The 17906-nt window shown below is 42.3% G+C and overlaps 1 protein-coding gene across 1 annotated transcript in view; it reads left to right on the top strand.

Moving 5' to 3' along the window:
* Positions 1-17906, top strand: part of oxsr1b (oxidative stress responsive kinase 1b) — a 47621-nt gene that overhangs the window by 6678 nt on the left and 23037 nt on the right. The window contains exons 3-4 of the mRNA XM_059326831.1: positions 2590-2702; positions 9915-10023. Coding sequence (XP_059182814.1) covers positions 2590-2702; positions 9915-10023 — 222 coding nt within the window. The remainder of the gene's footprint in view (positions 1-2589; positions 2703-9914; positions 10024-17906) is intronic.

Below are 17906 nucleotides of genomic sequence, written 5' to 3'. Positions count from 1 at the left end.
GCCCTGGCACTGCTGCAGTGCTGGCCTTTGTGCGGATGGCTCTTTTGTGTGCTTCCTCCCATTCGGATGGAGTGAAGTGATGGTGTGTCGATGCGTGGCTTTTTAAAAATAAGATAACAGTGACTTGTTTCTGCATTCCCCCTGGTGTGTTATCGTATAATTACTCAATTTACAGCGTTGGTTAAAACCTCCAAGGCTTTGTGAAGTATTTAACAATCATGTAACTGGATACAAATAGTACAGTGATGACTACGCTGAGCAGAATAACCTTGTGCTAAGCTTGGACGCAGCAAATATCAAAGAGCATCAGGTCTATATGAACTCAAGGTCCTGACTGGCTGGTAGCTTGGGTTTCTTTAGTCTAATTGGCTTGCAGAGCCTTGGTGCCCCTTGACCTTGCCTTCTGCAAACCCAACAATCTCCCCCTTTTTCATCCTCCACACACACCTACAAGCACACATGTTCTCCATCGTGTCCAGCCACCCCTGACGACTGGCTGTTTGTTTGTGTGGAGGAATTTACACTCCAATGTGTACAGGGCAACTGGCTCTCTGTGGTCCAGCCAGGGCTGAGCTTCCCATCACTGGCCAGCCTCCAGAGGTTTCTTTGGTATTGCTGGTGATGGAGGTGGTGAAGGTGGGAGGGGGCTGCAGGATATATTTACAGCCCTGTTCAGCCTCTTAGTTTTGAGCAATGGTGATGTGATTTGTGATTACTGGGATGCTGGAGAGTTGAGCAAGCCCAACTACTCATGTTTTTGGACCAGAGATACTTTTCCATAGTTCTAAGAACTTGGTTCTAAGAACTCCCCTTTTTATTCTGTGTATTTGCATTACTTAAGGTTCCTTTTCTGTTTGGAGAGTACTTGCTCGTTAACAGGAGCTAAAAAAGTCCCTAGAAACAATGTTCTAAGAATTACGATCATTCCTAGTTTTTGGGGTGCTACCACAATAAAAAGGGCTGTTCTTCGAACAAAGTTCTGAGGTGCAAATGCTAAAAAAGAATAAAAGCCTGTTTAAAGTTTGAAATTTTCAGGGGAGCTCCCTCATGTGCAGTTCCACTGAGGAAGTCCCCAGAACTGTTTGGTGCAAAATCACCTAATATCATAGATGGCCAGTCATTAAATGGCACCCAACACAGCTGTAAGAAGTTCACTTTCACATACAGTATATTCATGCTGATTAAAGTGACCCCTTACATAGGAAATTACAAGGAAATTGCATTTTTATTGGATTATTTTAGATAGCAAGAGTCTGTGGTTAATCTCAGTCTCAACTATACTGAAAAGGTTTATGCTGTTTTATTCTCTGCTTCTCTCATACAGCCTGAAGTGATAATTATCTTGTATGAAAACAGTTAAATAAAAAGCGGTCACGTCTTCAGGGACAGCTTTACTTTTTAATTAAAATCAGGGAACCCTTTTTTTCCTTTTAATATAGCCCTTTTTTAAACCCCTATACACCACATGCTCAATGAAAACTCCAAACAATGTGCACTTTGTTAATATTTGGGCATAGCTAAGAAGAGGGCACAGGAGGTTAGGAAAAGCTTACTGGAGGGTGGACCGACTCACCGCTCACTCTTTCACTCACCACAGGCTGCTGCCAGAGGACAATGTGCCATGTGTGCGTGCATAGCGTGAAATAAGAGCATTGAGGGGGCAATGAAGTGACCTCACATGAAGCAGGAACAACAAACGTACCTCTCCTGGGGAGGATATTACAAGCTCTAACTCTAACTATCACACGGTTTTCAAAATAAAGATTAGCCCACTGTTGGAGGATTTAAGCTTTTATCAGCTTGTAATCTACTGTATGTGTTGTTTGCTCGGACATCAAAATAGTAATTGTGGTGGTATAAACTAGCATGGAGTCCCACTAATGCTATGATCAAACTTTTAGACAAGGTGGCATGGAAAATAAGGCTCATCATGGAAAAATACTGATTAGAAAGTACAGATTAATAACATTTTTTAGATCAATTGTGTATGTGACAAATAAACTTTTGGATCCCTTGTTTTCAAGCTACCGTCATGTTCTGGATTGTGGTATTTGGTGCTGTAAAGAATAATTGCCAGTTTTATTGAACAAAATCTCCCAATTCTGCCAGGGGTATAAAAAGGGAAATTTCTAAACTGTATACGTGCCAAGTTTTGGTCCTCCATGACATAAATCTCCTACTCAAGCCTCCTGGGGATGTCTCTCTTAGCAGAGTCACCGGCCCCAATCAGGCAGGATTTGGAAAGCTGATTCATTATTGATGAACAGACAGTTAAGCTGTGCCAAAGAGAAATCGGATGAACTGTCAAAGCAGAGCTCTGCTTAAACTTTTTGAACTCAGGAGGATTTTATAATAATGATAAAAGTTACTTTTATGAACTTACAGAAGACATTATTTTTGGGTGTGGACAGGGGTTAAGGAAGGGGCAAATAATTAAAAGCAGCCAGGACAGCCAAAGGAAATGAATGTGCTGTATGTGCCAAAGTCGGGTTCCACAACAGCACTGACAGCTGAATATTTCCTGAGATAACTTGTATTTTATTGAACCATACTCCCGGTCATAATTTGTTGTTTTCCTGTCTGTTTTAGGGAGTGGAGCCACAGCAGTGGTCCAAGCCGCCTACTGTTTACCACGTAAGGAGAAGGTGGCCATCAAACGTATCAACCTCGAGAAGTGCCAGACAAGTATGGATGAACTCCTGGTAAGACACACAAAACTGAAGAAGATTGAAAGTCCAACTGAAGTTTGCAACATAGAGAGTATGAAAGAAGTAGATGTAGCCACCATAACAGCACTTATTGGTTTGTGGGATATGACTTTGAAGCCTCTCGTTTGGCTTTTTGGCCAGTGACACCTTCATCTTTTGGAGCCATAGGTGACCATGGTAGGACAAGGATGCAGTTGGGGAGGATAGATATGCAACACTGGGCCTTTATCCTGATTGACAGGTCACTGTATAGCAGCTTCTCAATAGCAAGGTAGCCACACCCTATTGCATACCTCGATAAATTGTCTATTTTTTGTAATTGGGACCACAATTTAGAAAATGATTAATCGAAGAAGACTTGAAACGAATGATTGAGACCATAAACTTAAAAGGAATATGTCTACTGGGGTAATAAATCAAGTGTAAAGTAGGGTCTTTTTCTGCAGTCTGACTTCTTTTTGCAACCAGTGGCCATTAGAAAGAAGACAGGTTTTAGGCACTTTCACACTGGATTTTCAAACGATGTGCGGTTTGGTGTGCAGGCTAGGTAGCTAATTAACTTAGCTGATCAGCTGCAGCAAATTAAACCTGCAAATGTAACTTTGGTCAAGTTAGACCCCGGTGTGGTCCTCATTCTTCCATACCACCATCAACATGCTATCTGCCAATGACATGCAGGCTACAGCAAAAGTTTATTTACTTTTTCTCCCATTCCCTACGGTGTAACACTGGCACTCTGGCAGCATGCCAGCTGCTGTCAATCAAGCACAAATTCGTATATGCCCTTCCAGCTGGCTGGCTGAGATGAAAATGGGATGAAAATGGGCATTCCTCATACTTCCCAGAAGTAATAATAAATAGTGATTAACCATACATCTAAAAAACATGTTGGCATTATTTTTAACTACAAAAAGGGATAGCTAAATGCGATTTCAGTCGGTATTGGAAATTTTTCGTGACCTTGTTACTTTTTATGTGTGATCAAAGGGAGTTACTAGCTCACAGCACGAGTTTTCATTTAGGGCTTTGTCTCTGCGGTTTGTGCGTGTGGACGGAGTTAGTTCCACCTCTGCTTTTCATTACTCGTTCTCTCCGAGCACTCCTCCAATCATCCCTGTCACTTCAAACACTATTCTGGTTGTTCTCTGAAGGAGGACTCCACTTACTGCCAGGAAACTATTAGACCACCGCAGGACATCTTCCTGAAGGCTGTATAGTGTCTTTATACCCTCAATACAATCTTGTACCCCATCTAGGCACATCATTCACTGTATGACATATGCTTTACAATTTAGCTCAAGTGGTGGAAGGATTAAATCAAGCGCCCCTGCACGGAGAGATGATCAGGTGCTGGAGATGGCAATATGTAATGGTGTAATTTATATTTGTGGGTTATTGTCATAAGTTGGGAAAGATGTCATACCACTTCGTTGGGGGACAATCTAGGACAAAATTGCATGATAGCTATCAGTTACCCTTTTGTTCCAGAGAACCACGTACACAAGATGGGAAATTATTTGTTGCTAACTTAGATTTTTTCCATCCCTCGTTCCTAGTTCTCATCCAAAAGTCTGTCAAAGTAACCTGTGGGAAATAAATATTGTGTAAGCCAATACGTGTGCATGGAAGATCATGCCTCGAGATCACTGGCAGATTTCTCACTACTCACTGGCAATACTAAACTCGAGGAAGAACCCTTCCCCAACCCCCCACGATTTCTGGAGGATGAATCAGGGGAATGCTTCTCCGGATTCTCGGAGCAGGCGGTCACATGGAATACAGCGAGGTCGGATTTCCTGCCTGTGGTTCTCCCCCCCCACCCCTCAATTCCACAGCCTGCTGGGTACCCAGTTAAACGGCGAGGAAGCATTAAATTGAACCCAGATCGCTTCTCTAAAGAAGCAGCTTTAAAAGAGGATGCCACACGTTTTTTTTATTTATAAGAAGCAGGTCTTTAATCTTACCTGTGAAATTCCTAAATGTCAGCAAAAGAAATAATCCGTCTTGTCCCATGTGAATCCATATGCAGTGGTATGTTGTAGTTATTCCTGGCACAGCAGTTTGATGGACAGATGCTTTTGAATGACTCAAGCTCGATCGGTGAGGTTTGTTTACAATGGTGCAGTTAAAATATCCTCTTGCATAATTACACAACTATTAAAACTATTAGCTTTAATTATTCATTGAAACTTATGAGAAACATTATGGGCATTCCTGTCTGGTTTACAACTCAGTAGCAGTCAATAGTTGGCTTTAAAACACCTCCAAATCACAATGGCCTGAGAACAATATTGAGGGTGCTGAGGTGAAAGTAGTTATTTATGCTATAGGAACTCCTAATCACGCTAAAGGAAGTGATTCAGAGTGATATTTGTGCTCTCAGCATTAAGATTGCGTTTCTGTAAGTTTCCCCATCAATTGCAGATAGGCAGTGTCTCCGTTCTTCAGTAGTTTCTAGCGTGTGTGTGTTTAAATGTGCGTGCAGCAGTTAGATTGGGTCATAGTGAGTGTGTGTTAGGCTCTGAGTAACTGATAGTGACGTAAGATCGCTTCCATAGTGGCTTCTCTGTGCGTCTGCCATCAGTGTGATTCTGTGGCACCAGTTTGTGACCCAGCACTGTATTCAGTTTGTGACAATAGGTCATTTATTTTTTGCTCAGTTTCAAGGTCCTCTGATGCGCCAAATACTGCAAAGTTCAGGCCCTGATAATACAATTGGGCCCTGAAAATACAATTGCTGCAGATTGGTCTATTTCCTGGAGGAGAATCTGTGTTGAATTTGCAGGCTAAACCTACTGAAAGGGTTTAGTTTTTTGCCTGGGAGATCAACATGTATTCATAGGCCCATAACAAGATGGATCAGTTACAATTCTCCTTAACAAAATAAACCAAAGTGACATCACTCCTGTCACAATGAACCCCGTATTATATTCACTTTTTGTCCAAACAGGAATTAGAGTTGACACATTGGACAGAGTTACTGACTCCAAAAACAATGTGACTTCTATTAGGGAGAAAGACAGTTTTATTAGGTGGGGTTTAACAAAGGGAGGGGTGTCTGGTGTGATATTGGTATTGATGTGATTTATTTTGGTCTGCCTGGCAGCCCTCCACAACATAGATGAAGTTAAACCACATCACCTTTACTTCTCATGCCAAAAGCTTCGACTTCAGGTTGAAAGAACCTTGTATTGTTGTATTGGCTTGTATTGTTTAACAGGTGTATGCATATTATTCTTTGGACAACAACAAAAGGTAAAAAGTAACTTCACTGTGATGTTAAAGATATTTCTTGTCAGTTTTCTCATCATTATGTGCTGTCAAATTGAGTTTTAATGAAACAGTAGCATTCAAATTGGCATATGTTAAATTACAAAGTAGTAGGGAGGGAGACCTACTTTATGCTAATAGTATGCAGTGTGTGAGTGTTACACAGATGGCCATAATTAAACGTCACTTGACAATGATGTTCTACAAAGGTTACCATAACTGTTTCTTCTGCTGCTGTCATCAGTGACTCATTAGGCCTAAATCCAAAATCTAATCATGGGACAGTGAAACCGTTTGTGTTGGCTTTGTGTGTGGCATACAGGTGTGTCATCTGTGGTTTAAAGGTTGGATGGTTTGAATAAAACTGTTCTGAATGCCTTGTTTATTAGGATGAGGTCATTGGAACACCCACAACCAAACACAAAGGTAAAAGTAAAGCCGGGCTTAGACTACAGGAGTTTTGGGCCAATTTAACCCTGATTCATCCCTCATAGTGCTCATTAGTCATGTTTCCATCGGCAAATTTTGATGAGTATTTTGAAGATTTGCATGAGAAAAGATGATGGTAACATCAAAATTTGATAAAACTTTCAAAAATGCACCTTAAAGTTTTTATGCTCACTTTAGGTGGTTTTTCTCTTTTCTGAAAAACAGTTAATGAGCTAAATGGAAGATGGAAACGATTTTTCTGAATAAATTCTAAAGTAGCAAACATTTAACTCACATGACTGATCAGCTGTTTCTACTCTGCCAGATGAGACGAGGTGACATTAAAGAACAATTATGAGTTGCCCACTTTTGTTTTGTTTTTCTCTTTTGCATAATCTCTACTTCATCGATTGTTTTCTCTCTATACTTTTTCTTTTATTTACTGACAGATTAGCCTACACCAGTGCTTTACACTGCCATCTCCTGATGAAAGTATGTTCATGCAGCTTTGTTTATTCACTCCGAACCAGTTGATGGAAACATCACCAACAGCCAACATTTTCTTTAATTTGACATTTCAAAATATTGCTTAAAAATTTGCTTCCCCTTTCACAGAAACACAGCTATTGTGTGGAGTTTTAGTTAAAATTGTAGAGGGCAATATTAGTGCAAAAACAGCAAAGGGCTTATGTGCTGCATTCCTGATAGCTGACCAAATCCACCTGAACACACCCTCAAGTGAGAACCACACCTCAAAAGTCGTTCATGGTGTATCTTTACATGTGTAAAAAATATGTTTGTTGTGGTGTCCTGCAAAAATATTTTCACAGAGCCAAATCTTTGACGTCAAATGTCAAAGGTTACACAAAAGGATGTAATGTGAATGGCTTTGAGCAATGAGAACATTTCCACTGTCTTCGCTGCAGCATAGGTTTACAGTGACCTAATCCCAACAACAAAGAGTCTCTCTGATTCACACATTGTCTGCTGGAAAAGATGGGAAAACCTGCCAACTGCCCGAGCACGATATCCTCCCTGTTATCCCATTGTTTGTCTTTTCTGGGGTTACCCTGGCCCACAGAGCTGCAATGACCATCCTCTTCCTCTGCGCCCAGAACAGAGGAGGGGGTCAGGCTGCACTGAAGCCAGTTAGCAGCCAACAGGCGATATTATTATTGTTCCCGCTCAGCCTGTAGTATCCAGACAAAGAATGATAGGGGAGACGACCCACGGAGCTCGCCGTCTGGCCCGACAGACTGGAAGTTATTAGAATGCTTGATTATCAAAAACGGCTTTAGTCTGGAAGCAGAGTGGTGTGGCGGCTCACCTGTTGGTCAAAAATGTCTTGCTAGTAAATCTGAATGTAACCTTGTGCTCTGAAAACCCCCACGTCTACTCCTCCACTATCGTCCTTTACACATCTGTCTGCATTTAAGCATGTCTGTACCTGTCGTGGTCCAGTGAATTTGTTTCATGTCTGAATCCACCCTTATTATGACTCATGTTCTTAACCCTCTTTTGTCAAATGCTTTTTAAATGGCATCATGATGTCACCTGCCCGCCCAAGCCTCTCTTGGCAGAGGCTCTCTCTGACGGCCACGGGCTCAATAGTGATGACTCTGCAGCAGAGGCATACTGCTGCTAATGCACATTGTGTAGGCTAAGCATTTATGCTGATGGAACATCAGGCTTATGTTTTGACCCACAGGCATCTATCGATCGATGCCTTTAACAAATGTTTTCAGCTCGAGTGTTAAGGTTCCTCAGTTGACAGGCTTGTGGCGCACCTTGCCTTAGTGCAAAGCTCAGTAGCTGTGTCTTTAATGAACACTAACATATGGGGAAACATGGGCATTTGTGTTGAAAACCATAATTAGATGAGAAGGTTAATATTGATTTTACATCTGTGCATCCAATACAGAGATACTGCAGGTCTGGCACATTTAGCATAGCTTAGCACAAAGACTAGTTAAAGGGGGGGGGGGGATCCATAGTAACATACAATGTGTAAATGCTTCCTTGATCTCTTTGCACTTCACATATACAAGTCATTTGTTCATTGGTCAGTTCTTAGATGTGGGTTTAATATTTTACTTGCCTTTATTATAAAACGTTGCTAATATATGCCAGTGGTAGCATTGGCAGGGTTGTCATCATGATTGGACTAGGGCTGCAACTTTGAATTTGATTTTATTGTCTATGAATCCATTGACTGTTGTCATGATTGATCTGTTATTGTTTAAAATTTCAAAAAGGTTGCAATTTTCCCCTAAGCCCCCAGAGGTGATATTGTTCAGCCCCAACCACAAAGAAGCTGGGACGCTGTGAAACAAGTAGATAAAAACAAAAAGCAATGATTTGCAACCCACATTCAGTTGAATACAGATTTTGACAAGATATCTAATGCTTAAACTGGAAAACCTTTCAGTCCAAAACCCAAAGAAATTCAATTGATTATTCTTTTAATCAACACCTCATTTCAGCCCCAGATGTTTGAGTTTTCATAAGAAATGGGATTGTCAGTTTGCTTAATGCTAGTATATGAAAACCTGTCAAACAAGATCACTAATATTTGCCAGATACATTGTTAATAGTTTTAAATCACATTTACAGTAAGATTGTTCCTGGTTGTATTGCTATCTTCATAAACCTCATTTGAATTGTCTGTAGCAGTTCTTTGTGTAATTGTTGCATTGCAGTGATCTATAGCAAAAACAGAGATGCCGTGCTTTAGTATGGAGCTCCAGTAACAGGTCCAGTCATTTGTCAAGTAAGTGCAGAAACAGAAGCAAACCTCTGTGAATCAGTGAAGTCAGCCAGAATCTCTTTTTCTTAGGAAGCTTGTCTATCCTCAAATGACTTTAGGACTGTTGCTGAAGTGAAGGATTAGGCGTCTCTGCCAGCATTACCTCAGCTCCCCTGCTTTCCAAATTCTCTCTCTCTCACATACACACACACACACAGAGCTTACAGCTGTATAAAGGGCTGAGTACCGGCTGTTTTTTCGCTTCTGCATAGATATGCATTATATTGACCTAGCCTATTTCTCCTCCGACTACTGACGTCATTAAGATCTTAAGTATCGCACTAAATTTCAAGAATAGCTGCAGCATAGGCATTCATTGTGACTGCATTCAGTTAATTTCCTGCAGGCTTTTCTCTTCTCACACCTTTTTGTTGCAGCCAAATGAAAATAATTAGGTTCAAGGCAGCATTTGTCTTAGATGTAAACATAAGGAAATGTATATTGTGTGTTATACCAACTATCAACAGCTTTATAAATGGCTGTTTGCTTTCTACTTTAGCAGTACATTTTAACAATGTAAGTAATTACTAAAACTGCATTGGCTCTGATAGAAAACTTCCATTTCCACCAAATAATAAAATGAAAAGATGTCACCATAGAGCAGCTCTATCAGGTCAAAGCAAATAAACAGCCTGTAATTAGATCATCAAAATGTTCTACTGATTAATTTGATTCGCTTTCTCTTGTTTTTCCTTCAACAGAAAGAGATTCAGGCCATGAGCCAGTGCCACCACCCCAACATTGTGTCTTACTACACCTCATTCGTGGTCAAGGATGAGCTGTGGCTGGTCATGAAGCTGCTCAGTGGTGGTAAGTGCGGGGCTTTCTTCATCCATCATCTGTCCAATCTTTTATTAGACTGCCCTCGACCTCTGCCTGTCCAATTGTATGGCTGTATCCTGAACAGGCACAGATATCAATATAATTTTTTGTATACTAGCAATAAGGGGGGCCTGGATTTTTTTTGGCAGAGTCCCTCATGATGAGAGAGGGGCAGTAGGAAGTGTTGGGCTACTTGCTGCCAGTGATGGTAACTGTGATTGTAGGGGGCGTGACAGCACTGATCCTCATTGTGTCCCATGTGAACTGCAGCTCTTTCCGGGCATTAACTCAGTAACAGTGCAGGAGCTAATGACAGGGCAGAGGTAATAACAGCCCGCAGGCCGGCGTCATGGCACCCATGTGGCAGCGCTGCAATTAACTAGTGAGAGGAGCTTGAAGAGGAGGCCACCATGGAGAGAGAGACCTCAAAATGCAACTATTGCATCTGCTTCTGATTGTTTTGTTCGTTTTTATTTTCACCAGCAAGTGAGTGAGTATTTGTGGTTCTCGTTAAGCCTGTGAGGGAGAAGAGCTTTTATAGCAGACCTGTGAGGGCTGCTAGACACACACAGCATGCAGATGAAGTCCTGTACCAAACATTTCAGAAGCAACAAGAGATAAGAGTAATGGTCTTCTGCTACAAAGAGTCCAAAAAATTGCAATTCGTTTCTCTCTTAATCCTACTCTCAGTCTAAAACATTAAACTATACAAACACAAGTGTACACAAATATATCCACACACTCTACCCTTTCTACTCTCCCTTGTTCCTCTCAGGCCCCCTGTGTAAACAGCGTCCCACTGTAACGGATAGTGCCCAGGTGGCATGCCTGGCTCCCTCAGATACACTCGAGTCATGAGCCGCTTGGCAGCCGCCTTGCAGCTGGACCCGGGGGCACGGTGCCCGCCAAGCGACGCTTGAGCAGACGGCCAGCCTCACAGCAGGAGCTGACAACACTTAACATGGCCTCTCTCATTCCCCTTATCCTAGTTAAACAGAGGCCCTTGATGTTGGGTTTTATTGTGCGGAGTAATTAAATGATGGCCATAGCGACATAGTGCCATGGAGACAGACCCCAAATGAGGTCGGGTTTATAGACCATCACTCCACAGGGCAGAGCAGAGCATACCAGCCCAGAGGAAGGCCAACCGCTCTCTGATTGAGCGTAAGGAGCCCTCCACCCTCTGACTCCATCCTGTCTCGTGTCTTCTGCTGTTAAAAGACTGTTAACAGCTTGACAGTTGATCTGACAAAGCCCTCACATGTTGTTACAGTGTTTGTTTGAAAAGAATGTCGTTGGGGCGCCAAGTGCTGTTTGGTACTAGTTGGTTGATGATGTTGGTTTTTTCAGAAAAACACATTTGCAACAGATGCACCTAGTCTTTGGCTGAAGAATTGCTAAACAATATGGAGAAGTTTCAAAGATAAACCTATGGGATTACAAATTGGAGTGACTTCACAGGACACGGCTCCCACTGATCTTGTGATCATGTTGTAGCTCGACTTGACTTAACTCACTTTTAGTACTAGGTCCTCTTCTCTATTTAATTTTCCACTGTAAATATTACCCCCTTAGAGTAGGCGGGATTCTCTGCCCTGACATCATCTTTAATGCGACACTCACTGAATCTTTTCATCTGCAACTAAACAGAGGAACATCTGCACTTGATCAAGTGAACAGTTTGTCAATACTAATAGGAAAACCATGTCTGGTGGGGTTGGCAGGGCTTGTAATAGAGACTGTTTAATACAGTGTGGTCCAAGAAAAGCAAGCTACCACTACAACAACACAATGTGAACCTTAAATCTTATTCTTCACTTTCCTGTCATGATATGAACAGGGACTGCAGTACTTTTGTTGTTATGCCTTCACACAGGCGGTAGCCGGGGGCTGGAGCTGTTATGTTTAATTAAATGCCAGTATGTTGTATTAGATTTCTAAAAAAGGGCCAAAGATAATTTCTTCAAATTTGGCATAAAGGTTCACTTGGACTAAAGGATTCACTGGTTAGATTTTGGGGGTCAAAGGTCGAGGCCACTTTGACCTTACGTCTTCTCATTTAATGACTGCAGTATCGATGGAATGGCCAAAGGAAATTTCTTTACATTTGGTACAAATGCCCATTAGTACTCAAGGATGAACTGATTAGATTTTGGACATCAAAGCTGAAGGTCAGATTTTGGCCACAACGTAAGAATTCACATGCCAATTATGACATAATTTCACAAAAATGTCTAATAGGATGAAAATATGAAGTGATGACCTTTTTATATCCAAAAGTCAAAGTTCAGCTTCACTGTCACATCATAATGTTCTACAAAAACGTTTTTAATGTCATAATTCTACTAAATTGGCAGCACTTACCTTGAGTAACCACCTTTAAACTGTGGTGATTGTAAAGATCTTCTCTGCTGTCAGATTTAACCCTTTTTTTTTAAATATTTGTATCTTCTTCGTAGCCACATAATTAATGGTAGTATTGTCTACTGCCATGGCTACATATGAGTCCTGACAGACATGGATAAAAACTGCAACTGCTTGACTTGACTTGAGGCATACAACTGCGAGGCAGTAATTAAAGTTGATCTTTATGTGACTTCAACATTGTTTAGCTTGTACACCAAAAAAGACCATCATTGCATGTCACACAAAAGCATGAGTGGATTAAAAATTTTGACAATCCCTAAGGTAAGCGTCTTACTTTCATTTATGACAGTGTTGAACTTTTGAACCACTTTTGCAAATTGTTGAATATACGTTTCCGTCAGTGCCTCTTAGGTATGCATATCCCAGGTCTCAGTACAGAATCCTATTGTAGACTTCATTTCATATGTGCTTCATCCAAATAACTTGAGCTCTAAAGGGCTTAATCCTCAATCAAGACTGCCCTCTTCTACGGCAAATCCATTCAAGGCCAAACCTGTGGAGCTGAGATTTGTGCTAGGTGTGCAGTGGGTGCAGCGATTTTCAGGAAATTCCTGTTCTGAATGCGACATGTGAACAACTGTTTCATTAGAGCGCCACGTAACCCGTCGCGAACTGAATACACATCAGCGAGACATCCACTGAAACCCACTGAGACAGAATATGAGTCATGCCAAAGCAAGCAGTGGAATGTGTTCCCAGGAGATTAATGTGCAGCCTTCACAGACCGACCTCACTGCTGCTGAGCTCAATCGAATGCCACTCTTAGTGGAATCCAGCGAAAGGCAGATTGATATTGACTGTTTCAATTTAGCATATGAAAAGACTTTGTTAAGATTGGAGCCAGTGGATTTGTCACATCATGATGTGACCCTCCACTATTGCCAGAATGCTGGTGGCTCCAGGTTCATAGAAATGAGACAAGAAACTTCTAACATGCAGCATTTCCTCTGTTTGCTGAATTTCTCCCTAGAAAACTTTGTCACTTAGTAAAAGTTCTGATGGAGGCATCTTTTGGTCTCTTCTACAACTTAGCCGTGTTTCCTTTAGGGGAAGAGTGGCCACTGAGAAAGTCTCAGGCCACACCCTCTCAAATCTCCGCTCACTCTGCGTGTCTCCATTACAAAAAGGCCCCCAGAGGGATTTAGGAGACTCCGGGGGTGACGTATGGTTTTCGATCTTCGCGACGGATTAAACACGGGAGACGCACCTGTGGCCACCGTCGATATCTGTGCACAATGTCAGCAGCTGATCATATAGAAAGCAGCATGGCTAATTATGCACAGTGTCTCCGCTGATCATACACATAGTGATCGTGAATTAACCAGCATCGCTAACTGTGCACAGAGTGTCTGGTGCTTGTTGTAAACAAACCGAGATCGCTAAGTGAACACCTCCTGCAGCAGCAGCACATACACACTGTACTGCTACAGAGCTAACTGTTAGCCTATTAGCAATTTGCAGATTGGACACAGGGTTTAACATCTCCTCCAGCTCGAGCTGCAGCTGGGAGAGACTGCTGCAGGAGGACTGTGCCACTTCGACTTGTTCTTACTCTTACTCTCGCCGCCCCCGCGGCTCGTTAAGAAGAGTAAGAACTAGTCTCCAAAAGTCACCAATAACACCAGAAAAAGTCGCTGGATTTGCCGCCAGTCGCTTTTTTGAAAAATAGTTGCAAAGGGGGTCTGAAAAAATGCTAAATATAGCAACAAAGTCGCTAAGTTGGCAGCAGTGCTTCGCCGACTTTTACAAATGGCGCGTCTTGTTGTGGCGTCGAGTACTATGTCACATCCTGCTTAGCGTTCTATCCAATCAGCAACCAGGCTTTGTTCAGGGCAGAAAAATGGCCCTGCTCTTCAACAGAGACAAAAAAAGTCCCGTCAAAAAAAACGCCTCATATTCAAATTAGGGGCATTTCAGCAAGGAAGACCCGCCTCATTCAAGGCATTGGGCTGTAGTGGAAACACCCTTCTTGTCACCACCTATGCCCAGCCCCTTCCTGGTCCGCCCTCCCTCTCCCCCTCCAACTTTGCTTGGCATTCTCCATCAGCCTTTAGCACAGTTGGCACCAACTTTGATCTACTTCGTCCACTCCCCCCTCCTCCCCCACTTTCACTCTCTCATCCTCTCTCTCAGTCCCAAAACTCCTGCTCTGACCAGGAGTATGAAAAGACCGTAAAGGTGATTTCACTGGATTAAGTACACATGGCTTTTACAGCTTTTAAAGTTTTTGTTCCTGAGAAAGAAAGAGATTTGACTAATCCAGCATGTAACTGAAATGATGATTTCGCATTTTCCTGAGTTTGCATGCTCTACAGTGAATTACACTGCCAAGGCTTAATTTATCGCCTGTGATTTGTATAAACTCTTCCTCTCGGGGCTTGGCCAGGCACCCTTCAAACTGGGCCAACAGGTGTCATTTGTCTTGGAAGCCGTAGTCTTTCCCATGCAAAATGAACCTTTTTACTGTTAACCTGTCAGTCAGTGTCGGCACGTTGAAACAACCTAATGAGGCATGAAGAGTTCAATCAGATGAATTTGAAAGAGCTTGACAAGGCTGACATTTAGTGATTCCCCCAAAGCTTACATCATGCTGTGTGTGTGTACACCCTCAGTGCCACCTCAGCTTAAAGGAGACTCCTCTTGGAGAAGGAACTATACACTGTTTGTCTTGGTTTACTCTCTTCTTTTATCTTTGCAAAGGTTTTCCTATTCTCTCAAAATTTTTACATATTAGGGCTATTTGCTTTCTTGCTAATAGTTGGGTAAGAAGATCGATTCTACTCCCCTTATGGACATTGGCATCAGGGTTTCCATTTGGACTGGAAGACTTCAATGTCCCAACAAACTGCAGAGATTCGGATGAAATATTTTCAGTGTTTATTGGGCTTAAAAACAATTCTTAGGCATGCAATATATATATATAATATGTAGATTTATGTACATTGAAGGAGACCAGTGTTGCTTATGTAATGACTGATATTAGATTCATGTGCATAGTAACCGCATGGAGAGAGGGTGCAGCAATCAATATGTCCACAGCCACCTTCACCGGGACCCGGGTCATTCCAAGCAGACCAAGTTTACTAATATTTTCGGTTCATTATGAAACTTTGAGGGGACAAATCAGACTGTGACGCCCCCTATCCGGCTCCTTAAAGCATGTGTGCCGTTCCAACTTGAAACTAAATCATTTCCAATCATGATAGGCCATTGCTGAGATAAAATATAATAAAAACTTGTTGAAAACAATTGAAAAATTACACCAGAACCTATGGGAAATAATTTATTTCTTCTTTCGCTTTTTTTGCGGCAGTGAAGCATGCAGCTAAGAGGGAATCATTTTCACCGAACATATTGAATGGAGATCTTTGAGAATTGGAAATATGACAGACTTTAACAGATTTTCAGATTTAAAAACTAGCAATTACTGGACATTGGAGTCTCCTCATCTGACTCTTTGCAAGAAAGCAAATAAGTGCATTTCCCAAATTGTCCATCTTCTCCTTTAATACTGTATAGCTAAAGCAGAGCAGTAACTTATATCCAGCTGAGTGAGCAAGGACAAGTTCCCCCACATTAGCCTCTTCTTCACTTTCTCATGTAATGAAACCTTAATTTGTTGGCTCATTAGGACTCCATCTCCCCTTCACTTGGAAGTGACTCTTTTCACTTATTCTCCTTCCCTCAGCACCTTTTCCATTGTCACCTGTCACTTCTTGTCATTTCCTCTCCTCCTCCCCACTGGTTCTGACAAGAGGATGAACATCAGACTGAGCATAGAAGCATTGAGAGAGGAGGGAACCGTGTGTGGAGAACAGAGGAGGAAAAAAACGTCAAACAGACTGCCTTTTCTCAATGAGCTTCAAAGAGCTGTCACATCAGAGACACGAGGCTGCACTCTTCTTACACTCTCCTCTCGCTTCTTGCCAATTCACTCACATATACACTATATCTCGTACACTCAGACACACATCTAGGCTGCTTTTCCTGCCTTTCGTCATCCGTCTTCTCTTTCAGTGGGTCTCTTTTCCTCAGTGCTGAATCACATTTTCTCCTGTACGCTGTCACTGCACGAAGAACCCGATGAACCCACCGTCTCTCTCTCTCTCTCCTTCTCTCTCGATTCTCACTCTGCCTCTGTGTGCCGCTGTGTCTAAGACTCTCTGCAATAACACTGTCTAGTCTCAGGTGGCCCGTCATCGTCGGCTCCTCTGGGTAATGCAGAGCTCGACCGAGTGCTGCAGACGAGGACATCCTGAATTAATTGAGCAAATAGATATTTTCACACCCCAAGCCTGGCACCGTCGCTAAAAACCCAATCGATTTAATCCTGGAATTGTATCATGGAAAGTCTTTCAGGACCTTGAAAAGGCCATTTCCAGTCTTTGTTTGCAAGGGCTGCTCTGTGTGTGTGGCTGAGGGTGTGTGATGGAGGGACAGACAGTCTGGCAGTGTGTGTGTTTGTGTATCACTGCAGCACAATGCAGCTTGACAGGCAAGTGGCATTCTCTTTGCTTCTCTGCTTTGTCCCCATTCACCAGTGTCGCCCAATTTTCTGTCATACCGAATGCAAATACCGAAACCTCTTTTCAGAGAGATGTTCTTTATTCTGTGGAAAGTGTGGCACAAAGGAGATCATACAGTGACAGCCGTCTGACTTTTCATCCAGAGCGCTCCTTTTATCCAGCAGGAGGCAGGTTGAGGGAGACATGGTGACCTCCCCGGGTCAGTGAGCAGAGCTACACCAGTCCTCTATTCAGCCGGGGCAACTGAAGAGACAAAGAAACGTTTGAACTCTCAACCTCAAATGATAACATGCATGCTTATCTTCAATGCAGATCTCTGGACGATCAGAAAGGCATTAAAGCCACATTTACCCCGGAAATAGAATTCATGTAAAAATATCATGTGCCAAGCCTCGCTAGACTGTAGAGAACAGTCACTGAATTAGTCATAGAGGATGAGAAACGTGCGTTTTCCTCTTTTACCAAGCAACAAAAACGTTGTAGCATGAGGTGTGAGTTAATTTCGCTTACTTGACATTGCACGTCTCATGCACACATTGCAGTGTCTATGCTGAAACAATATTGTGCAGTCCTAGATTAAATGCTACAACATCCTCAAGACCCCAGCAGCTGTCTTGCTGCCTACTGCTGGTTAAAGTGAAGGGGGTAAGCTCTGAAATTAGCGACAACTTCAGCCCACACACCCACCAGCCACAGCTCAGCAACAGGCTCTTGTTCAGCAAGCTAACCAGAACTAGCGCTGTGGCAAGGCCCAGGCTCACTTAAGGTGGACTGACATTTAAGGTGGACCAGCTATTGTCATTTCAGTGACAAGCCACTCCTGAGTTTATTGATTTATTTTGTGCTGCATTATACAAATCAAATCAAACTTTATTTATATAGTACTTTCATACATAGAAATGTAACACAAAGTGCTTT

The sequence above is a fragment of the Centropristis striata genome, chromosome 23 (genome assembly GCF_030273125.1).
Source record: "Centropristis striata isolate RG_2023a ecotype Rhode Island chromosome 23, C.striata_1.0, whole genome shotgun sequence".
Classification (NCBI taxonomy): domain Eukaryota; kingdom Metazoa; phylum Chordata; class Actinopteri; order Perciformes; family Serranidae; genus Centropristis; species Centropristis striata.
The sequence above is the reverse complement of the archived record's forward strand: the minus strand, read 5'-3'. Positions and strand labels throughout refer to the sequence as shown.